This window comes from Eptatretus burgeri, chromosome 7 (genome assembly GCF_056783735.1).
Source record: "Eptatretus burgeri isolate ZD-2024b chromosome 7, Ebu_testis_v1, whole genome shotgun sequence".
NCBI lineage: Eukaryota > Metazoa > Chordata > Myxini > Myxiniformes > Myxinidae > Eptatretus > Eptatretus burgeri.
In genome coordinates, this window is record NC_140967.1 from 95,139,139 (window position 1) to 95,164,573 (window position 25,435).

A 25,435-nucleotide genomic window follows, 5' to 3' on the forward strand; every position below is an offset into this window, starting at 1 on the left:
ACTTTACCACATGTTACATGACCATTGGATACAGCGCATATTACTTGGATGATGCACGTCTAATAACAGAACTTACATGGTTAATTAAACAAAGCATAATGCCCAGAGACAATGTCACTTTCTCGCGTTATAAATTAGACTCATTGTAATTACAGGTTGAGAAAATACCCAAACTTTGGCTCCACTATGTGGATGACACGTTCATAATCATCAAAAGACAGCTTTGACAGGTTCCAAACATACAAGAGCATCATACCTGCCATACAATTTACACATGAACTCAAACAATCCGGCTTCATTGCTTTTCTGGATGTGGATGTCACACGCACAACAGACCAGCGGTTGAGCACCCAGGTGTACCGCAAATCCACACACACAAACCAGGTGCTCAATTTCAACAGTTGTCACCCGACTACGTGCAAGCGGTCGTGTGTACAAACCTTGTTTGACCAGGCTAAATCGCGCTGCAGTGAGCAACACACATGATGGACCAAAATTGAACGTCACCTGCTTACTGCAGAACAATGACTATCCGGCAACATTCATATGGTCTTGCCACTGGAGGAGGGCACCCACATCGCGACCTGAGGAACCGGTCAAAACAGTAGTATAACAGTACATCGGCAATACTTCAGAGATTGCCAACCACTTGGGACCCGGATCACACACAAACCAGACAACACTCAGCACACAGCTGTCTAGGCCCAGACACAGAGTCAATGGACTCGACAAGACAAGCGTGGTGTACGAAATCCCGTCGAGACTGTGATGCCAACTATGTGGGCCAAACGTCCAAGCGACTTGTGACACAGTCAATGCAACACCAGCAAGCTGCAGCACGTGGAGACAAGCTTTCACTGGTAGCAGCACATTGTCACAACCTACGGCACACCTTCACGTGGGAAAACACGGCAGTTGAAGCCTCGGCACCCAGCAGGGCCAGCCGGAAAATTATCAAGGGATGGCTTTCGGGCACACGGTCGATTAACCGACATGTCGACCTACATGCTACCTCTCGAGGATTACACAATCACCTACAGCCCCCGTCCGCGGGTGTGAAGGCCAAACCCAACACACAAACCCGGATCAGAGATGGAACACGTGACACCAAACCTGTGACGCCAAACATCCAATCTGAAAGCAAATCCACCCTCCAATTCCACTCTCTTTATTAAATCCGTCCCAAACCTCACGCTGATTGGTCCCCCCTCGCAGCCCAATCGTGACACGCAGCGATTCTCGATGGACAAAAGTACAGTTAACGTCTCTGCACATGCGGTCTTTTAAATTTTTTTTACCTCTGAGGACGGAAGATGGTGGTCTAAAAAAATAATAAATTATTCAGGGTTTTAATAAATAATTTTATTATTCTTTTCGGATCGGTGTTCTTTACTCTACATATATATATATATATATATATATATATATATATATATATATATATATATATATATATATATATATATATATATATATATATATATATTGTTGCGGATTCGCGCCCGCCGGCGTGCTGACGGCCACGTAACTCGAATCGCGGCACGTCGCCCACCGGACGGACAATCCAGTCGTGACCCTCTCGGACTAACGCCGGGAACCAGTCACGGGTGGACCTTTCGGTCTCACCGCGATCGAGCCAATCAGCCCCCGCGTGGGATAGGGTTGCTCGCCAAATTCGACCTACCTAAGTACCCACGCGGAGGGTAGACCGGGCGATCGCACCTCGCCGCAGGTCGACTTCGGACACGGGCCACTTAAGCGACCCGTTCCGTACTATCAGAATAACCGAGCGGTGTTATCGTCGACCTCGACGGTTCGATTAATTATCGGGCGTATTCAGCCCACTACCAACCCTTTACGTGAAGCAAGATGAGGATTCAATGGGAGAAATGACGAAGCGAAGCGGGAAACAGTTCAACACAAAGCACATTTATTCGCGGCACACGGGAAGCACACATATACAATTCCACCAAAAGCACACAGAAAAGCACCAAAAGCACACAGAAATGTAATTTACACAAAAAGCAAATGTAAAAGCGAAAACACAATGCAGAGCTAATACCGACTACCGAGCACACGGCAACACTTATACAATTCTACTTCACAGACGGCGCCGACAACACATACCCAAAACCAAGGAAAAGAATACCCTCAAGGATGAGGCGGGCCTGAGGCCGAGACCGGGTCGCGCCTACCCGTCTGGTGATGAGACGCGGAGCGGCGATGGCCCCTCAACTCCGCGGGCCTCGCGGACAGTGTCTGGTAGGGGGTGGGAAAGGGGCCCCCTTGGTCGCACTATCTCAGCGCGGGGGGAAACAGGAGGGGGTTGCTGATGCTCGGGGTATAGAGGATCTTTATTATCCCGCGACGAGCGTCTCCACCTCGGCCAGGTCGCGCTGTCGGCCTCCCTCGGGTGCAGCTTCCTGCACGACGCGAGCACCCCCTCGTCTGGTGTCGCCGCCTTTCCACAGCTCCGTCCCCTCCGTTCCGACTCCAACGCACACGACGAGCAGCTCCACCGCCCGCGAAGTCTTGACTCTCTGTTTCCGACTCTCCTACTCTCCTACTCTCCGCCTCTGGACTCCCCTACTCTCCGACTCTCCTACTCTCCGCCTCTCGACTCTCTTCTCACTTCTTCTCCTCCTCTGGACTCTCCTGACTCTGCTCTTCTCTTCTGACTGACGAACACGGTCCTTTTATCCCCCCGTAGCTTCGCCTTTGACCCCCTCCCTTTGACCCCCTCCCTTTGACCTTTCACCTCGCTCCCCATTGGCCCGAGAAAAAGTGGGCGTGAAGGCTTTTTGATCCATAAATTTGCATATATCGATCGCCCTGGGGGCGGGGCCAATTCGCCCCTCGCTCACCGATTGGACGGCAAAAAGTGGGCGTGTGTCGTTTTTGATCCGTTTTTGAAGCACAAAATCCATGATTTTGTACACGCTGTTCGACGCGCGCCCTGCACGAGTCCAACACCGGTACCCACAGCGGGGCAAGAACGGTGGCGATGCTACGGTTGCGAGGTGTGACGTGAAGGTCGTGGCGGTTGTGGTGAAGCGGCGTTGTGGTTGGTGGTTGATGTTGTGGTTGTGGTGGTAATCATGGCGGTTGGTCCAAAATAAAGATAGCAAAAGAAAAACGGCTATCCTGAAGAGTCGCAGCACGCATAAATGACATGTATTCCCACTAGACATCGGGTTTGGGCCTAACTACACATGCACTTACCGAGATACCTCACCTAAGGGGCCTGAATGGTGGTTTGCGAATTTGGTAACCACAACACTACCCCCTCCCCTTTTTACAGACTCGTCCCGAGTCGTCAAATTTTCGTGTGCCATCATGTGTAGTTTTTCCCTAGTACATTTTACCTACGGATCCCTGAGTGCGACATTCATGGTATTCGTGTCCCCAAAATAAATAACCTGAGGGCTGCATAACTATCTAAACAAACTCACTCACACGGACGACTTAAATAAAATTGCCGGCGCTAGACAGACATGCCGGGGGCGCACTCATATTTACAGTACATCTTAACCTTAACTTACAAATTTTACACTAAACCATGGCCCAGGATCATTGAACTCTGCAAAAAGAAAGCAGTTAGCAGGGAGCCAGGCTGCTCGCATGCAGTCTCTGGCTCAAAACAATGCAGGTGACAGGGAACGTGGCTGGCTGCTCACAAGCAGTCCAAGGCCTTCCCTTTTGAACTGAACGCAGTGAACCACAACGGTGCATGGGCTGCACAACGCAGTCTCCGTGCCAGCTCAAGTGGCACACGCAATGAGCACAACGAATGGATGCATGAACACAAACACGGTGCACGGGCCGCCACTGCAGGCCCGTGTTGTCGCTGCCAACAGGGCAGTTCTCGCAGCTTGCAAACTGTTGCCTTGACCCTGGCGCACATGGAAATGAACAGGGGGGGTAAAGCAAAAATTGAACGGGGCTGGTGAACATGGGCAGTGGGCATGGCATGGCAAAGGCAGCAGGCAAACACAGCCCGCAGAAGAAGGCCGCTGCAGGCAAACACAGCCCGCAGAAGAAGACCGTTGCAGGCAAACACAGCCGGCAGATGAACTGGCCGGCACAGGCCTTGCAGCACAGCAGCTGCAGACGATCCAGCCGGCACAGACCTTGCAGCAAAATAACAGCTGCCGATGAAGTTGGCCGGCCTCCGCCTTGAAGCAAAACACGGCCAGCCGATGAAGTTGGCCAGCCTTTGCCGTTCAATGGAGGTTGGTGGAGGGAGTGCGGTGGTGCTGGCCACTTGGAAGGCGGGCTCGGACCTACCTACCTGTCTCCCTCCCAACCTATCGCCTTTGCCTGTCACTGTACATACCCACTCCCTTAATTTGTCCAAACCCCAATTTAGCCCCAACTTATTTATTTTTTATTTTTACTTTTATGTTTACTTCCCCTCTATAAATCGTCCCCTAACCCCCTTTATCGTCCTTGTTCGGCTAACCTATCCTGTCACCTGGCCTACTCCCAACCCCTACGTTCCCTTCCCGGAGGGGAACAAGGGAGAGCTAGCGTCCTGTGTCGAGGCCCACCGAAGCCTCAGAATGGCATCCCCCAGAGTTCGGCGATCTAACCCAAAGTGGGTCCAGCGGCCCACAACGAGAGTGAGGGGATGGATGGTGCGGAGGGGTACATCTCCTAATCTACCCTAACCATTTAACTGTTAAACTACCCCGGGGCTTTCAACAAGCGCCTCTCGCTTAAACTATTGGTTCTATAAACCCAGATTCCCGTCGCCTGTGTTGGTGTCCTCACAATTTCGGGCCTCACCCCCCAATTTTCTCTTCGTGCCCTCACACGGTCTCCTGGCTGGGACACGTGGCTCCCTTTGGCAGGCACGACCCTCTGCCGAATCTCCCGCTATGGCACCCCCGGGCACTACACTGCCTCCGAGCCTACCAGCTCCCTAACACCGGGGAGTGCCCCCCATGGCACCTCCCCTGAAACGCACACGTGGCAGGCCGGCCTCCCGGGCCCCTTTCCGAGGGTCACCCGTGCCCACAACACTGCCCACGCGGCTAATGGCACCCCGGGCCCCCGCACGAAGCAGGCGCACCCGTGCCCACTACTCTATCCCGGCCCCCCATGGGCCCTTGGCCTACCGCGGCCGACTAGCCTGGTGCCCGGGGTACCCACTCAGCGATACTCACCTTTCGCAGCCACGCTCCCAAGCCCGTCAACAGGGCTCCTGCACCCCTCCAAATGGGTCTCGAGCCTACTTTCCCACCAACAGCAAAACGACCTCCATTTTTCAATTTGACTAACCCAGCTAACTCACTTTACTCTGACCCCGGGGTCCCTTGGGCGGGAGTCACTCCTCCCCCCAATCACTCATCGCACCATGCATTCCCCATTCACTCCACACACACAGACCCGCTGGCCTCACTCACTCACCAAGCACATGCTTCCAATTCACTCACCAACAACTCAACACACACACCACTGAACTCTGCCATCCTTCTAACTACCTCCCCTAACTAACTCGTGCTCCCACGTCGTCCCTTAAACTACAGCACATTCCTTTTAACACTACGTAGCTAAGCTACGTCCCCTCTACACATTCACAGTCTGTCACTGTCTCCGAAATAAATCATTTTATTTCCCAACCTAAAGCTCACTAAATCCCTCTACCTAATCCATTCCACGGACTCCATGAGGACTTACCCCTGCCCCATGAAGTCGGTCTAACTAAGCTAACCCTTCCCCCTAACTAGTTTCCATCCTGTGCCCCGGGGTCAAGGGGGTCTTCCACCCCTTGCCCAGGAATCCTGTGTACCCGAAAGTGAGGCTTGTTCTTTTTTTTTAATTTTTTTTTTTTTTACATGCGCAGCGCCAGCGCGGCAACTCGCGCACTTTGCACCTGCCCGTGACGTCATGCAGCTGCACGTGTTCCTCGTCCCTCCTTGGACGGTACCATCCGGCAGAGATACCCCTCCTGCCGGATTCCAACCACACGTGCAGCCATGACGTCACCGTGCGCAAAAAAAAAAAACACAAGCCCCACGTCTCGAGGGGTTCCCCACGCGAACACATGTGCTTTGCCCATTGGAGCTTAACACACACGATCGCGTGGAGAACCCGTCCGGTCCAAATCCATTTACCTGCCTAAACTTTGTCCGTCCGCGGGATCGGCAAATCCACCGCGTGCGTTTCCGGACCGGGACTTCACTCTCGCAAGCGAGCACGTGGTGGTCTCGTGCGTTGCACAGCACGAACCGCGTGCTCACTGCTGGGTGAACCCGGCACGGTCCTCGAAACAACTACAGCCGCTACTCGGCTTTCTCTCCTCTGTCGCAGTCTCCGTCTCCATTCCACACACGCATACCTGCGTGTCACGACGCACACGGTCCACTCCATCACATTCACACCGGGAGATGCGGCTGCGTGCTCCCGCATGCCAACCGACATCTCCCTCACATACCGCTCTCTCACACACACGGTCTCCCTTGCATACGGCCGTTCACTCACGCGTGCCTCACTACTCACACAAACCATACTACTCACACACGCGGGGGCACTCAACCGCTGTGCCTCATCCACACACCGTGCCTCACTCATACACGCGGGGGCACTCACCCGCGGTTCCTCACCCACACACGCGGGGGTACTCAACCGCGGTGCCTCATCCACACACGGCGTGCTGGGAAGCACGCACTCCGGCACAATCGCCACCACACCACTCACACACGGGGTCGCTTCCACACACGGGGACGCACTCACACCTTGCACCACACACACAGGGACAACCACACTGGGGATTCGTGTCCCCACAAGGGTCTCCGGGGCCTCTATACCCCCCAAGCTCTCCAAGCACCTGTCCACAGCACCCGTCCCCTCAACCTCGCAAAGCACGACCGAACTCACCTGGTCGTGACTCACCTCAAGGGGGCATACTCCCTCCCCTCGTTCCTGGAGGAGGCCATCCAGGTGCTCGCACTGGGTCTCCACCCAGTCCACCAGCTCACCCCCATTATCCTCCACTACCTCCGTGTGTGTGTGTGCGTCACTTACCCCGTCCTCATCGTGTTGTCTCTCTATTTTTTCTGTCTCCCGTGTCTCCATACATTTTATTCTTTCTGTCGTCGTCACCTCGTGTAGTCTTTCCTCTATTTTTTCTATCTCCAGTGTCTCTGCCAACTCTTCACCCTTTACCTCCCTTGTCTCAACTATTATTTCCTTTGTCACGGCCTTCATGCCCGCCTGCAGGCATCGGCCCATGTTCTGCGTCTCACCCCGTAGCTTTTTCATTTCTTCCCTCATTTGATGTGTATTCGCATCCATCGTCGTTTTCACTTCATTTGTATTTGTATCCATCTTTTTGTTCATTTGTTGTGTATTCGCATCCATCTTTTGTGTATTCGCATCCATCGTCGTTTTCACTTCATTCATTTGCTTGTTCATGTCTTTCATTTCGTTTTTCATATTCGCATCCATTTTTTCGATCATTTGTTTGTTCATGCCTTTCATTTCGTTTTTCATTTCATTTGTCATTGCCGCCAGCATGGCGCATAGCTGGGCCATGTCGGGTGTGCTTGAGTGAGCCGTTTCGGCAGGGGTTGGGGAAGGGTCTTGGTGGAGAGGGGGGGGGGAGGTGTCATACACCGCGGCCGCTGCCGCACCCACCTCGGGCCCTGGGTTCAGTTGGGCGAGTCCGTGTTCCTGCACAATCAACATTTCCTGCTCGGGGATTCCATCCTGGACCATGGATTCTACATTATTACACATATACATTTCTAATACCCCCGGCTCCCGCTCGCCTTGAGACGCCATCTTGCTTCTCGTGAAGGGTTAATTTAACTCGCTCGTAATTTGGAGGGAATCGGGGGTCGCTTCTCTCACCCCTGGACCGATTCCCGTGAATTTAGCCGGAGACAGGAGAGCCCGTTTTCCTGTTCTCCGATACCAGTGCCGCGAGGAGGGCGATGAATTTGTATCGCACGACCTGACACCAGTGTTGCGGATTCGCGCCCGCCGGCGTGCTGACGGCCACGTAACTCGAATCGCGGCACGTCGCCCACCGGACGGACAATCCAGTCGTGACCCTCTCGGACTAACGCCGGGAACCAGTCACGGGTGGACCTTTCGGTCTCACCGCGATCGAGCCAATCAGCCCCCGCGTGGGATAGGGTTGCTCGCCAAATTCGACCTACCTAAGTACCCACGCGGAGGGTAGACCAGGCGATCGCACCTCGTCGCAGGTCGACTTCGGACACGGGCCACTTAAGCGACCCGTTCCGTACTATCGGGATAACCGAGCGGTGTTATCGTCGGCCTCGACGGTTCGATTAATTATCGGGCGTATTCAGCCCACTACCAACCCTTTACGTGAAGCAAGATGAGGATTCAATGGGAGAAATGACGAAGCGAAGCGGGAAACAGTTCAACACAAAGCACATTTATTCGCGGCACACGGGAAGCACACATATACAATTCCACCAAAAGCACACAGAAAAGACAATGTAATTTACACAAAAAGCAAATGTAAAAGCGAAAACACAATGCAGAGCTAATACCGACTACCGAGCACACGGCAACACTTATACAATTCTACTTCACAGACGGCGCCGACAACACATACCCAAAACCAAGGAAAAGAATACCCTCAAGGATGAGGCGGGCCTGAGGCCGAGACCGGGTCGCGCCTACCCGTCTGGTGATGAGACGCGGAGCGGCGATGGCGCCTCAACTCCGCGGGCCTCGCGGACAGTGTCTGGTAGGGGGTGGGAAAGGGGCCCCCTTGGTCGCACTATCTCAGCGCGGGGGGAAACAGGAGGGGGTTGCTGATGCTCGGGGTATAGAGGATCTTTATTATCCCGCGACGAGCGTCTCCACCTCGGCCAGGTCGCGCTGTCGGCCTCCTTCGGGTGCAGCTTCCTGCACGACGCGAGCACCCCCTCGTCTGGTGTCGCCGCCTTTCCACAGCTCCGTCCCCTCCGTTCCGACTCCAACGCACACGACGAGCAGCTCCACCGCCCGCGAAGTCTTGACTCTCTGTTTCCGACTCTCCGACTCTCCTACTCTCCGCCTCTGGACTCCCCTACTCTCCGACTCTCCTACTCTCCGCCTCTCGACTCTCTTCTCACTTCTTCTCCTCCTCTGGACTCTCCTGACTCTGCTCTTCTCTTCTCTTCTGACTGACGAACACGGTCCTTTTATCCCCCCGTAGCTTCGCCTTTGACCCCCTCCCTTTGACCTTTCACCTCGCTCCCCATTGGCCCGAGAAAAAGTGGGCGTGAAGGCTTTTTGATCCATAAATTTGCATATATCGATCGCCCTGGGGGCGGGGCCAATTCGCCCCTCGCTCACCGATTGGACGGCAAAAAGTGGGCGTGTGTCGTTTTTGATCCGTTTTTGAAGCACAAAATCCGTGATTTTGTACACGCTGTTCGACGCGCGCCCTGCACGAGTCCAACACCGGTACCCACAGCGGGGCAAGAACGGTGGCGATGCTACGGTTGCGAGGTGTGACGTGAAGGTCGTGGCGGTTGTGGTGAAGCGGCGTTGTGGTTGGTGGTTGATGTTGTGGTTGTGGTGGTAATCATGGCGGTTGGTCCAAAATAAAGATAGCAAAAGAAAAACGGCTATCCTGAAGAGTCGCAGCACGCATGAATGACATTTATTCCCTCTAGACAACGGGTTTGGGCCTAACTACACATGCACTTACCGAGATACCTCACCTAAGGGGCCTGAATGGTGGTTTGCGAATTTGGTAACCACAACAATATATATATATATATATATATATATATATATATATATTGTATATATATATTGTATACAATTTTATAGTATATATATATATATATACATTTCTAATACCCCCGGCTCCCGCTCGCCTTGAGACGCCATCTTGCTTCTCGTGAAGGGTTAATTTAACTCGCTCGTAATTTGGAGGGAATCGGGGGTCGCTTCTCTCACCCCTGGACCGATTCCCGTGAATTTAGCCGGGATTCCTCGAGCAGTATATATATATATATATATATATATATATATATATATATATATATATATATATATATATATATATATATATATATATATATATATATATATATTGTTGTGGTTACCAAATTCGCAAACCACCATTCAGGTCCCTTAGGTGAGATATCTCGGTAAGTATATGTGCAGTTAGGCCCAAACCCGTTGTCTAGTGGGAATATAATGTCATTTATGCGTGCTGCGACTCTTCAGGATAGCCGTTTTTCTTTTACTATCTTTATTTTGGACCAACCGCCATTGTTACCACCACCAACCACAACATCAACCACCCACCGCGGCGCCGCTTCACGTCACACCTCGCAACCGTCGCATCGCCACCGTTCTTGCGCCGCTTGTGGGTACCGGTGTTGGACTCGTGCAGGGCGCGCGCCGAACAGCGTGTACAAAACCACGGATATTCAGCTCCAAAAACGGATCAAAAACGACACACGCCCACTTTTGTTCCGTCCAATCGGTGAGCGAGGGGCGATTTGGCCCCGCCTCCAGGGCGTTGGAGGGCGGTCGCTATATGCAAATTTATGGATCAAAAAGCATTCACGCCCACTTTTTCTCGGGCCAATGGGGAGCGAGGTGAAAGGTCGAAGGCAGGGGGTCAAAGATGAGAGAGCAAAGCCACGGGGCTTATATAAGCGACCGCGTTCGTCAGTAGAGGGGAGTTAAGACTTCGCAGCCGGTGGAGTTGGGAAGAAGAAGCAAGAAGGAGTTGGTCGTCGTCGTCGTCGTGTGCGTTGGAGTCGGAGCGAAGAGGACGGAGCTGTGGAGAGGCGGTGAGGGCAGACGAGGGGGTGCTCGCGTCGTGCCGGGAGCTGCACACCAGGGAGGCCGACGGCGCGACCTGGTCGAGGTGGAGACGCTCGTCGCGGGACTCGAGGCAGAGTAGAAATCCTCCTTTCCCCCGAGCATCAGCAACCCCCTCCTGTTTCCCCCCGCGCTGAGATAGTGCGACCAAGGGGGCCCCTTTCCCACCCCCTACCAGACACTGCCCGCGAGGCCCGCGGAGTTGAGGCACCATCGCCGCTCCGCGTCTCATCACCAGACGGGTAGGCCCGACCCGGTCTCGGCCTCAGGCCCGCCTCATCCTTGAGGGTTCTCTGTTCTTTTTCTTGGTTTTGGATATGTGTTGTCGGCGCCGTCTGTGAAGTAAAATTGTATAAGTGTTGCCGTGTGCTCGCGTAATCGGTATTAGATCTGCATTGTCGCATTTGCTTTTTGTGTAAAATTGCATTGTGTTTCTTTTCCTTTTCTATGTGCTTTTGGTGGAATTGAATATGTGTGCTTTCCGTTCATCGCGAATAAATGTGCTTTGTGTTGAACTGTTTCCCGCTTCGCTTCGTCATTTCTTTCATTGAATCCTCATCTTGCTTCACGTAAAGGGTTGGTAGTGGGCTGAATACGCCCGATAATTAATCGAACCGTCGAGGCCGACGATAAAACCGCTCGGTTATCCCGATAGTACGGAACGGGTCGCTTAAGTGGCCCGTGTCCGAAGTCGACCTGCGGCGAGGTGCGATCGCCCGGTCTACCCTCCGTGTGGGTACTTAGGTAGGTCGAATTTGGCGAGCAACCCTATCCCACGCGGGGGCCGATTGGCTCGATCGCGGTGAGACCGAAAGGTCCACCCGTGACTGGTTCCCGGCGTTAGTCCGAGAGGGTCACGACTGGATTGTCCGTCCGGTGGGCGACGTGCCGCGATTCGAGTTACGTGGCCGTCAGCACGCCGGCGGGCGCGAATCCGCAACAATATATATATATATATATATATTTTTTTTTTGTTGCGAATTTGCACCCGCCGGCGTGCGAACGGCCACGTAACTCGAATCGCGGCACGTAGCCCACAGGACGGACAATTCTGTCGTGACCCTCTCGGACTAACGCCGGGAGCTCGTCACGGGTGGGCCTTTCGGCCTCACCACGATCGTGCCAATCGGCCCCCCGCGTGGGATAGGGTTGTTTGCCAAACTCGACCTACCTAAGTACCCACGCGGAGGGTAGACCGGGCGATCGCACCTCGCCGCAGGTCGACTCCGGACACGGGCCACTTAAGCGACCCGTTCCATACTATCGGGATAACCGAGCGGTGTTATCGTCGGCCTCGACGGTTCCGATTAATTATCGGGCGTATTAAGCCCACTAGCAACCCTTTACGTAAATCAAGATGGTGATTCAATTAAAGAAAAGACGAAGCGAAACGGGAAAAACAGTTCAACATCATGCACATTTATTCCGCGGCACGCGGAGAGCACACATATACAATTAAACAGAATGCACCTACAGCAATTGCAACAAAAGAAACACAACAATGCAGATCTACAACCGACTACGCGTGCACACGGCAACACTTACACAGTTTTACTTTACAGACAGCGCCAACCACACATTTACTCAAAAGCAAAAGAAAAGGGCCACCCTCAAAGACAAGGGGGCAGACGGGGCCTGTGGGACAATATTTGCGCGGGACCTGAAAGAGCGGTCAGGTCCGCGAGACCGGGTGGATCCTACCCGTGTCTTTGTGATGAGCCGCAAATGTGGCGGCGCGGTGGTGCCCTGACTTCGTGCTCCTTCGTGGGTTTCGTTGGCACTGCTTGGAGTAGGGTGGGAACGGGGCCCCCTTTTCGCACTATCTCAGCGCGGGGGGGAATTGTTGATGCTCTGGGAAAAAGAGTATAGCTGGCTTGCTTGGGTCCCGCGACGAGCGATTCCACCGCGAGCTCGTCGCCAACCGCCGTCTTCCTTGCCTCGGACCCGAGCTACTCGGTCTCTTCCCCCATTCTCCTCAGCCGACTGCAGCAAACCACCTGTACGCCCTCGCCTCCCGACTCCACTCCGCGCTCCAAGCTCCAGGCTTCCTCTCTCTGCAGCTCCCCGACAGACTCCGAACCCTGACAGACTTCGAACCCCGACAGACTGCTTCAATTCACCCCGCACTTGGCGCTTTATAGGCTGGCAGGAGAACCCATATGCAAATTTCTGGATCAGAACGAGCTCGGGGGTGGAGCCACGCTCGCCCATTGGACGGAGGAAAAGGGGCGTGAGTCTCCCCTGATCCTAGAATTTGCATATCGCGATTCTACACCGACGTGCCTGGAGGTGGGGCCAAACCGCCCCACGCTTGCTGATTGGACGGATCAGAAGTGGGCGTGTAGCATTCCTGATCCGAATTCTCCTCGGAAAGGCCACATTTTGCACTCGTGGTTCGGCGCGCACCTTGTGCGAGCTCAGGACAGCCCGACGCTCGGTGTTCACAAGTGGTGCGGGAATGGCCACAGAAGGAGAGGGGTGAAGGTGGTGGAGGGTTTATGGTGGTGGTTTATGGGCATGGCGCCGTTTGGAATGGCAGTGATGCGGTGTTTGTGGGAGCGAGTTGTGAAGGTAAAGATCGTGGCTGTTGGCGTTGTTGTTGTTGTGAAGCGGCGTTGTGGTTGGTGGTTGTTGTGTGATGGCGGTTGAGACGTGGTTGGTTCAAAATAAAGATAGAACAGAAAAACGGCTATCTCAAAGGGTCGCAGCCCGAATGAATCACATTTATTCCCTCGAAACAACGGGCTTGGGGCTAACTACACATGTACTTACAGAGATATCTCACCTACGGGACCTGAATGGTGATTTGCGAATTTCCACAACTGCAACAATATATTATATACATATATATATATATATATATATATTATGCTATAACTTTGGGGTGGTTGGGATGATACATTTTTAAAGAAAGGTGCTTCCAACCAAAAAGTAAACCAGATCGATTATGGTAATTTCAGCAATATTCAAGAGTGGACCCGGTCTCAGGCGATGTTTCACCAGCTGCTGAGGTTAGAGTTGCGTTAGGGTTAGCTATGATTCACCACAGCCTTCCTCAGGCCAAAAGATCCCGAGCCTCAGCACGTGTTCATTTTTATTCCCGATGCGAGCGCTCATTTCTGGGCACGTGTCGGTGTGCGAGATCAAATGAAGGAGTGTTTTTATTTTGCCAAATCTCAAGCAAATAAACGTCAAATTGCATTATTGCCTGCTCTGCTCTTTTTTATTATTACTTACACGTGATCTGGTGTTGTACGTGTGTTGGTGAGCATGTGTGCATGCTTGTTGTCATGTTTGTGTGTCCGAGGCACGAACATGGCTGGTTTAGCATTCGGGTTCAACGTGACGAGGTGTGTGTTGTGTCATTGTTGGAGTTCCCGTTGTGTGTTGTACACATGTGGATGTGGTGTTAGGGATCGAGTGTTGTTGTTTGTTGCTCGCCTTATCCAGCTTATTGAATCATCCAGTTTTTTCCATTTGTATCAGAGGTGTGTATTGTGTGGGTGCAGTGGCCTGCAAAAGTATTCATCCCCCTTCAAAGTTTCACATTTTTATGCTAACTGAACTTATTTCCTCATGATGCTTTCAAAACAAACTTAATATGTAGTCTTCACAAACTACTCCAAAGTGATAGAGCTAAAAAAAATTCAGATAAAATGTGAATAAGTTATAGTAACAGAGAAAAATCAGATGATTCCCAATTGTGCAAGTCTTCAAACCCTTTGCCTAATTAACCCTAAATCACTTCAGGAGCAAATTATTTGTTTGAAAGTTTACAAAATAAGTGAAATAGCTCCACCACTTATCGAAGGAGTTTTAAGGTCCAACTCAGTTGGTTAACTAACAAGGCAACCATGAAGATGAGGGAGCTTTCCAAAGAAGTCAGATGTAAAGTGGTGGAGAAGCACCATTCAGGAGAGGGTTATAAGAAGATTTCATTCACTCGTTATTCCTTAGAGTACGGTGAAATCCATCATTAAGAAGTGGAAGACGTATCAGACCACCCAGACCCGAACCTGATCAGGTCGCCCATCCAAACTCAGCAGCTCGGCAAACAGGACACTGGTTTGGGATGTCACTCAATCCAACAATGACTGAAAAACATGCAAGGCTCTATGTCCGGTATGTAAACAAGATAGAGGTCAGTGTTCATCAATCAACAATATCCCGTTCCTTTCATAAAGTTGGCCTCTATGGACAAGTGGCAAGAGAGAAGCAATTCCTGAAAAAAACACATCAAAAAGCTCATATGGAGTTTGCGAAAAAGCATCTTAAAACAACAAAAGCGTGCAAAAGAGTTTGTGATGAAATATGTCTCGAACACAGGCTCCATCAAAGTCAAAATTGTGGTCAGCTGGCATTGTCGGTGGATAAGAGTTCAGGTGTGCCAACTCATGACTTTGATGGAGGATGACCAGTCGGCAACTGGCTTTGCAGGCCAATTTTGAAATGTGGTTTTCCCAAGAAAGATCAATTCATGGCTGATAGTGAGACCCAGGTGTTTGAATGACTGCACTTCCTCAAGTGAATTGTTGAGAAAGTAGATAGGAGAGTTTGCCAGATGGCTCTTTCAGAGAGAGACAGTGAGAGTGTGAAATTTGTCAGGATTGAAAGACACATTCCAGGTGTTTGACCAGCTTGTGATTTTACCCATGTCCGAAGAGAGGGAAAAGGCTGCAGCCTGCCCTTCTGAAGTATGAGGGACATCACAACAGAGGGTGGAGTCATCAAAATAATTTTGTTGTAAACTCTTCTGGAATGGTGCTCCACACTTCTTCCAAGGTGTTCCAAAGATCATCTAGGTTTCTGTGGTTTCTTCATTTTTCTTTGTCCAAATAGTCCAGTAAGCTTCAATTATATTTCAGTTTTGAAGGGGGCCATTCCATGCGTTGAAGTTCTCCAGCTTCCTCTTGATTTTGCAAATAAGTTTCATTTTTTTTTTTGTCCTGCTGAGTGTTTTGGATCATTATTTTGTTGTAAGATGAAGTTTGGACTAACAAATATTGCACCACTGGGGATAGCATGGCAGATTTAAAAAAAAATTGCCGATACCTTGCTGTCGTCGATCTACCATCAATTTTCAAACACCAATTAAGGCTTAATTGTTGGTGTCAAGCAAGATTCTTTTCAGTTTGTTTTTTTCAAGTTTCAGTTTTTCGTCATCTCACATACTGTTTTCAATTGGATGCAAACAATAAACTCTGACTCACACGAAGTGACCTTCATACTCTTGATGGATGGATAATCACACCTGAGACGTCCGCCAGTTCTGTTGTCAGTTCAACACTATAATAGTGGGGCAACTTAGCATAACAATTGTGCATTTTGTGAGGAAAGCACCAAATTTGGCATACTAGTAGCCTATCATATTATGAACAGATTTGGATATTGGGCCATCTCAAAATTTTTGATGGCAGTGGAAAATGGCTGCCACAGCCATCAGCGGCTGAATTTGAGATGGCCCAATATCCAAATCTGTTCATAATATTGTTACGAATTTGGAATTCGATTGCACACAAACATACAGGTTCCTTTAGTCAGTTATGTCGATAAGTGCTTGTTCCCTAGATAGCTCACCTTCCACTGTTTAAATGTTCAGAAATCGTTTAGATGCGCTGCGGATCGATTGAATAGTTAGGGAGCGAACAATGGAGACGTCCCTCCCCCTCTTCTGCGAAGAGGAAGAAGAGCCCTGCCGTCCCGTGATTCATGACGTCAACAACTCCCTCCCACCCGTGGTTGAGCAGGGGATGGATCACGAGGGCATGAGTCACGCCGGGCGCGGGGGAGGGGGCGGAGAAGGATAAAGAGGAGATACCTTTATTTTGTTCAAGGGGAGTTGAGGGGCGTCGTAAAGCAGACCTTCGGGTCCTGTTTGGCTTGGGTTAGGGTTGAGGCCTTCAGAACCTTTTTGCTTCTGCAGAGTTGTTCAGCAGAGCTTCGGGTCCTGCTTGGCTCGATAGGCTTTTTGGAGAGCTGTTTTGTTTGGAAGAAAGTTGAGCCGGTTGCTCGGCTCGAGCTGCGAATGGTGGCTTCTTCTTCTTCTTGGTTCGTGGAGCTCTTTGTTCTCCATTTGGTTCCCGGCTTGGTGCAACTCATCGACTTCATCTTGGAGGTGGTTCCTCAGGGAAGCGACGCATCGATGGGAAGGATCGGTGCCTCGTCTCACCAGCAAGTGTTGAGAAGCGCGGGAGGATTCGCTGCCGCTTGGGAAGGATCGCGGCTCACGGCAATTGGGTCCAGCTCGCTCTCGCTGGAGCCTGGGTCCGAACAACTTGAAGAACACACGAGGTGGAGAGGTTCAAGATAGGCTCTGGGTTTCAGCTCACCTGTCCTCCGAGCTGGAGCCCGTTATTAAAGGCCTCAGCCACCATTACTTGGGTGTGTGTGTGTGTGTGTGTGTGTGTGTGTGTGTGTGTGTGTGTGTGTGTGTGTGTGTGTGTGTGTGTGTGCATGTGTGTGTGTGTGTGTGCGTGTGTGTGTGTGTGCGTGTGTGTGTGTGCGTACGTGTGCCCGTGGACCCGTCGAATAAGTAGGAAATTGTTAACTGCTTTGTGTGCTGTAAATGTTTGCATTGCATTTCGTATAGTCGGAATAGTTCTGCTCTTATGTGCTTCCCTCGTTCCCCATTATTATTAATAAATACCCCAATTGTTAAATGTTTTCAGCTCGTCGCGTCGATTCTTTGATTGACTGAGCATTTCGTGTGTTGGTAGTTTGAAAGCCGTTGGTTTGCCGTAAAAGGGGGACACTTGGACCGACGGTTCTCGGCGATTAAGCCACTCGGAATCGCGCACGGGACAGGCTCGCCTCGGCGGTTTGTTCCGTACGAGTTCCGTCGAGGGTGGAATACCCCGGTAGTTGGATAACGTGGGTATTTAGGTACATTGAAGATTGGCAATTAACCCTACCCCACGTGATCTTCCCATTGGCGTATTTCGGTTCTTGTACAAGGACCCGTTGACTCGGACTTATCCGGGCGGCGATCTATATTCCGGGCGATTGGTCGGGCCAACTCGACTTGCGGCTCCGTCAGAGCGGTCGGTTCGCGACGTGACCCCGGCACCGTAACAATATGTTCGGCTACTAGTGTGCCAAATTTGGTGCTTTCCTCACAAAATGCACAATTGTTATGCTATATTTAGCTAAGTTGCCCCACTATAATCTTCTTTCTATTCCTTAAATATATTATCTTCAAATATTGCTCATCCTTGTTGAACAGATTTTTGGGCCTTCCAGTCCTGGGTTTGTCAATTACACATGAACACTTGTTGATTGCGTTTCAGATAGCACACCTTGAGAATCAAGTGATGTGAGCTATTTTACTAAATGTTTTTCCTTCTTTATGCAGAAATAATTCTAAGGTGATCTACTGAAATTTTAGCCATTTTGCTTTAAGTTAACACTTAATGCTGAGAGATCTGTATTTTGCAATATGAAAGGTGGACTTTTAACTTTATACATGTGTAGAGAGGAGCACCTGATGTTAATCATGAAGCACACCTGACAATGAGTTATCTATTAGATTTGATTGGGAAATGTGATGGATTAGCCACAACAACACTTCATGTTAGCTGCTCATATATAATTTACTTTGAGTTGTTGTGATCACAAGTTTTTTAAGATTTTGATCAATGTGAATTAAAGGTTGCTAAACGCCAAGCTTGGTTTCTTCTCACCTAAACTAAACTGCATTAATAAGTCAACATGTTATAGTAGTAGAAAACACCAGTGTAAACTTTGTGTAAATTATTGATGCTCATAACATCCACATATTGGAACTCCTGAATGTGTCTCAGGCTTTTTCACATGCACAGGCACGCACGCACGCTTGTGCCACAGCAGCATTTGCTGAAAGCATTCTGACCAATAGCCTGCCATGCATCTACCAATTTTGGCATCAATTAGTTTAAGACGATCTTTGCAGCTGGGAAATAAGATATTGTCACATCGACGGGTTTGACAAACATTACCCATCGTGCCAGGAGCTTTTGCTACTCCTGAAGATCGCAGAGCTTACCAATTTCACACCGTTCAATTAACTGTTCTTTACGATTTATAATACCCCAAGGATTGCTCCAATCCGAGGCCGAACTTGGCAGTGCAACGTGTGGAAGGCAAAAGGCAGGAAAATGTCTCTGATAATAAAAAGGTTTATTAAAATGAAACACCACACGGGTATAAACAAGACAACAGAGCCCAGACAGATCTGGCACCTGAGGACAACAAATGGGGAAGGTGAGGCATAAAAAAAAAATCAAACTCGTGCACAATAGGAAATAAATAAATCCTCCTCCCCCCCTGCCCCCCGCTAATGAGGTCATTTACCAGATTCACACATGATGAATAATGGGGATAGGCGAGGGCTTTTGGGGGGTACAAGCTGGTTGGGGCTCCACCACAATGACAACGCTACATGGACGAAATGAGGCTCAGGGAGCGATGGAACTGTGGAAATGGTGATGAGGAAGGGGAGATGGACATCTCTTCCTCAGAGGGTGGAGCAGAGAGATACCAAGATGTTGATGCCACCATGTGCAAAGCTCAACTGCCGCGCGGAGAATGGCCACGGCCCTTGTGAACTCTGGGACCGCCCCCATTTACAGCAAGTCCTTGGTATTGTCTGCCCACTGCTTCTGGGTGGGCCAGCTTCTGAGCTGTCACTCCCTTACAAAAGTGTTCCGTCTTCCTCCAGGTCTCCACGGCAGACCTCGCTGTCATGACATGCTTGGCCTGCAGGCCAAACAGTTTGTAATTGTCACTTCTCCAAAAGTGAAATCCACTTTCCAGAGTGCTTTTGGTGTTAAATGCATGGCGCCACAAGGCCTCACCCAGCCTCACTCAATTAACAGGAGGTTTCACACAACAAACTTACCGTGCACCACATTAAAATTAACGTTTACGGCTTCCTCAAAGGACGTTTTACAATATGACTTACTCTGACATTTTCCCTGAGTATTCCAACCCATGCGGACATTTGGACCATACATACCAGGGGTCCATCCCTGCCTGCCTCTGGCTACCCCAGTTTGGTGGCCATGTGTGTGTTTGATTGACCATGTGTTTTGGCCCTCAGGCTGAGGTGCACGTGCGTGCTACGCCCAGTCTGGTTGGACTATGTACGATGGCCATGGAGTCAAGATGTATGTCCCAAGATGTTTAAATGTTTTTTGTTTTTTTTTAAACCTTTTTTAATATAAAAAGGTGCCTTCAAAAGAGGCAAGTGAGGCCTCAAGTCCAGACATTGCAATGTCCACAGAACTCTGCAGAGAAGTGTTCTATATAATTATTTAGACATTCTCTAGAAATTACAGTTCTATAAAATTTGGTCCTAAAGTTCCACAGAATTTCTAGAGAAATTTTCTACGGAGTTTCTGCAGAACCTTTGTTGAAGGGGGTGTCACTAGAAACATCTGTTAGGGATGCAGTTGGTAGAAGGAAAGGGGGAAGACTAGAATTGAGGTGGAAGGAAGTGGTGGAGAGAGAGATGAGGCTCAAGATAAAGGTGTTTTGAGAGGAAAAACCTGTGTGACTGACTTCACAAGAAAGTGGGATTAACTGGGGACATTGTTGTTGTTGCTGTTGTTGTTATAGTTGTAGTAGTCATCGTAGTAGTAGTAGTAGTCTATAATGGACATCTCCCTTCCCTCTAATCTTTTCAATAATCTTTGATCACAGGAACATGTTTGCTGCATGTTTACCTGTCCTGATACTATTATTCAGTCACTGCTGGGCAGCCACACAGTGCCCATCAAGATGCAAATGCAACAATCCAAACCACTCAGGAATGCATGTGGACTGTCAAGGAAAAGGACTGATTTCAATCCCTACACAACTGCCACCCAACACGTTACAGCTTAAATTGGGTGAGCAGCACTATTTACCACTTATTATTATTATTCGTCATTTGCACCTACCTGTAATAGGTATGTCATTAAACATATAAAACGTGATATGAAAGATAATTTAACTTTGTTTATATTGATATGGAGAGGTAAAGTGCCTCATTTTCATTTTTTTTTCTTCTTCTTTGCAGATGGAAACAAACTGCAAAGCATTCCTTCAAAAGTGTTTTCACGAGTGCCCAACCTCGCTCACGTGTTTCTCGAAAATAACAAAATCTCAAACTTTGCTCCAAATGCTTTTGACGGCACAAAGAAGTTACTCATGATAAACCTCAACGGTAACAACATCAGAAATCTCCCAAGCAACGTCTTTTCTAAACTTTCGAAGCTCAAATTTCTTCTCATGGGGAAGAACCGTATCGCCTCTTTTTCGCCGACCATTCTGAGAGGCCTAGACGAGCTTACCGACTTGGATCTGCCTTTTAACAACCTGACTTCACTTCCAGCAAATGCTTTCAGGTTTTCACCGAAATTGGTCATCCTCGATCTAGCATACAACCAAATACGTTTGATCAACGAAAAAGCATTTGCAGGCCTCAAGGAGCTGAATTATCTCAACCTTGATCGGAACAGGTTGTCATCCATCAAATCTGGCACCTTCCAGATGCAGGGGAATCTAGAAATATTGGTACTCAACAACAACATGTTGAAGACTCTCCCAGAAAATGTATTCCAGGGCATGAACAATTTAAGAGAGCTTTATCTCAGCAACAACAATATCCCACAGATATCCAGGAATATCTTTAAAGCCACCCCTAAACTCACCCATGTGACCATCAGTGACAACAACTTGAAGGTGATCGAACATATGACAATGGCTCCCCTTAAAGGTACGTAAAATTAATCATGAATTTAGAAGAAAATGGTATAATCTTGTAAATGTTTAAGTGTAATGTGCTTTGTATGTTATTCTTTCACGGCCGAACCACAACACTTAGAGGCCCCAAATTTTGGGTGGAGGTACTTCATAATCTGGGCAAGGTTAGGTTCTAAGCTCCCAAACGTTCGTCTTGACTTCCGTTTTGAGGTCACCGAAGGCCGCTATAAAGCATTTATCGGGATGTGGGGACAGGCAGTGCTACCGCCGGTCCGTAGGCAAGAGGTAACCACCATGAGGCCAACGTTTTCAAGATTATGATATGGAGTATGATATACCGTCAGACCCTGCTATTTTTTTCTGCATTTTCATGGTTTTTCGTGGGTGTATCCACCGGGGGGGGGGGGTTCGCGGTTTTTTGTGAGTGTATTCATAGTTTTTCGTGGCTTTACACGGGATTTTTGATTTTCCCTAATGAATCATTAACTGCCGGAACCTATCCCTCATTTTTCCATTGAAACAATGCTCCGCTATTCACGGATTCGCTATTCGCTATTCGCAGCATTTTCCAGGAATGTATCCCCCAGCGAATAGCAGGGTGCGACAGTATTGTGATCAATAACATTTCTTTCAAAAATGACAAAAATATATAGTGCATTTCTAAAAATGATCTTCAGCAGATTGCCCACTGAAGGTGGCTGAGAAGGTCACAGTGCCCGTTAGTATTGATAATTGGGGAAATTAACCCCAAATAATTTGTGATCAGAGAAGAAATACTTTAGTGTCCCTTTGATTTTGGATCAAATGAATCATGGGTAGAACCATGGAGATAGACAGACGTTCAATCCCAATGGCAGGTTGCAATTCAGAAAATGACCTTATTTTCCCTCTCTCCCTTCCTGCTTGAAAGTATCACTTAATACATGTAGTGGAATCATCGAATATGCCTTCTCATGCAACTTTGTCTCGAATTACATTATCTGTTGCAACGAATGACAAAATATCCATGTTGGAGGTAATTACCTCCACCACTGAAGGTGCACAAAAGTTATGTTTCACCCCTGTCTGTCTGTTAATTGCGACATCAAGGATTTGTGAGTATATTGGTTGGTCTGGTCTGTGATTCTTTCTGTCTTCTTGTGAACAGGATATGTCAAAAAGTTGTGGACGGAATTGGACGAAATCTGGTGGAGAGGTTGGGTGTGTGACAATGACAAATTGATTTTGATGAAGATCCGAATCCCGATAGGGATATCATAATTTTTTCAGTGATTCTTCACCATTGCGAGATGGGGCCAAAAACAATACATAGCACGACAGCTCAAAAAGTTGTGGACGGGTTATGACAAAACTTGGTGGACATGTTGAGTAGGTGACAAGAACAAGCCGATTCGATTTTGGTTCAGGTACGGATTCAGATCCGGCCTTTCAGTGGGATACAAAATGTAAACTGTTCAGCCTGGCGGAGGTATGCACTCTACGGAGTGCCATTCTGGTTTACATCATATTCAGGAAGTGGGGGTAAATATATTTTAATTTGGTTTTCAACTCCGTGTTATCATTTGTGTTGTGAGTACTTGTAACACCTTTGAGCTTTTCTATTTGTCGATACGATCACATTTAGCAGTTGATATTTATTAACGTTTTACCTGATGCAACACTCATTCACTCTTTGACAACCTGTCCGTGCCTCCGATGTATGCAGACCTCAAGATGATCTACTTACATGGAAACCCCTACCACTGCGACTGTAAACTGGAGGCTTTCCACGGGTGGCTAAAATCAACCCGGGCCAAGCCATTTCCCAACTCGATCATAAAATGTGCAACACCAAAAAACATGGCGAATAAGAGGATACAGACACTGCAAAGTTGGCAATTGAAATGTTAAGGCCTGTTTGCATCAATATAATAACAGCATCATCAGAAAAAAGGAACAACAGAAACAACAATAACAACAGAAACAAATCTTGGACAAAGGAAAATATGTGTACATGTATGCTTTGCAGGGAATCGAAAACTCGAGTTCTATATTCTTATTAATTGCCATGATGAAACATCTTTCTAATTACAGTACAGTATAGATGCCTAGAAAAAGCTATTCATCTTTTGAAAATTAATAATCATAACATGAACATCCAAATAATGTATCTCTCACAGGTAAGAATGTGCCTGAAGTTGGCTTAACGGTTAAGATGGTTGGCTTAAGATCTTAAGATATCCGGGTCTTGAGTTCAAGCCCCTGTTGTGTCGATGAATTAACACTAGGTGAGTTGACTCAGCCCGTCATCCTTCAGAGGTTGGTGACATGAGTACAAGCTTACTGTTAACAGGGGTCACTGTATCAGTGGCACAGCTGTGCTCCAAGAAAAATGATGCAGCCAAGCAGTCACAGGCTGCATATGAACAAATAAGGTAAGAGTGCGTGGATATAAACATTGGTGTACTCACATGATGGGGTGGGCATGGTGGCCTCGGCCCGAGCGGTGTGTACATTCACCTCTTTAAAGCTGTCTCTTTTGGGTTTGAATCCCACCCAAGCTATAAACTATAAATTGTCATCGCAGTGATTCACAGGCAGGGCAATTCATCAATATGTGTCCTGTCCCTTGGATGGATGTTAAACTGGGTGTACCATCTGCCGGCATTCGGTGGTGGATGTTAAAGATCCCACGGAGTCCTTCGCAAAGAGTCGGTGAGCTATTGCCGGCACCCTGAAACAAATTACAAATTCCTGCCCTCATCTTAATCGAACGTCAGGCCTGGCCAGTCGGTTCATGAAAGACTTAGGCCAAGATTTCCCCAGCCAATCCTACAAGAAAGTGGAAATAATTGCAGCCATTAAAGAAGTGGTACCCCAATGATGAACCACATTTTGAGTAAGAATCAAAATTTGTCATTTCGTTAAGAGCCGACGTTTAACGCATTTTGTTATCAACTTATGATGGCAATTAACATTATACCCAAAGCATACAGACTCCACCTCAATCAGGATTCCTCCAACATTAACTATGACCAATCACTAAAACCCAAACCAGATCGAACCATTCTTATCACATAACTAATGCTACATTTCATCGACGTGCAACATTGTGCGAATGACCTGCACACTCTTAATGTGAGAGTTCATTGTAATCATCCACATCATTAATTCATTAATAAATGCTTTTTTTTTGGAATGACATCAATCAGAAGATTTTAGCTGAGCTTATACATAATTTCAACAAAGGCATTAGCAGACGTCATTGCAGTTTGATGTGAATTATAAGGACATCAGTGGACAATAGACACACGCTGATAGGATTGGGGATTTGAAAAACCTGGTTTCTGAGCATCATGAAGCATCAGCTCAGATGGGAATGCATAACAGGCCAACAAAAGCTTAATGCAGTTATATCCATTAATTGAAGCTTTTATGATGTAACATTGCTGGTATGAATTGTATTTTACATTTTCTGCAGTTTCTTAATATTTAAGAGAGGTAGCTTGCTTGTGACGTTGCTAACACCGGCACAAGTTCTGCATGGATTTGTGCAACTGGTCATGTAAGGAGCAATATGTGGGGAGCAGGTATGAGAATGGGCTGGTCCCGAAAACTATCCCATACATATCGAATGGATTTGCTTTTTGTTTGAATAAAAATGCAAAGAAAGCTTTTGGTTGTTATTGTTGATCACAAACAGTCATAATTCTGTACGAATCTGTTATTAGCCCCAGTTGGATTTAGTCCGAAATGGGGGTTTATGGATCGAGTCTCGTCCGTCGTCTGTGCGTCTATCCGCAGCCATGTCTCGGACATGCATGGTCCAATTTTGTTCAAACTTGGCAAATGTCACATGTCACAGATGTTCTTGCATGTCACATGACCACTCAAATCAGTTGTCCATATGCATAAATTT

General features: G+C 48.5%; 1 protein-coding gene across 1 annotated transcript in view; it reads left to right on the top strand.

Annotated features, from left to right (window-relative positions):
• The window catches only part of LOC147023836 (uncharacterized), a 29,533-nt gene extending 4,348 nt beyond the window's left edge, over positions 1-25,185 (top strand). Inside the window, exons 2-4 of the mRNA XM_085889685.1 lie at positions 20,494-20,681; positions 20,852-21,550; positions 23,243-25,185. Coding sequence (XP_085745811.1) covers positions 20,494-20,681; positions 20,852-21,550; positions 23,243-23,427 — 1,072 coding nt within the window. The 3' untranslated portion in view covers positions 23,428-25,185. The remainder of the gene's footprint in view (positions 1-20,493; positions 20,682-20,851; positions 21,551-23,242) is intronic.
• The last annotated feature ends 250 nt before the right edge of the window (positions 25,186-25,435 follow it).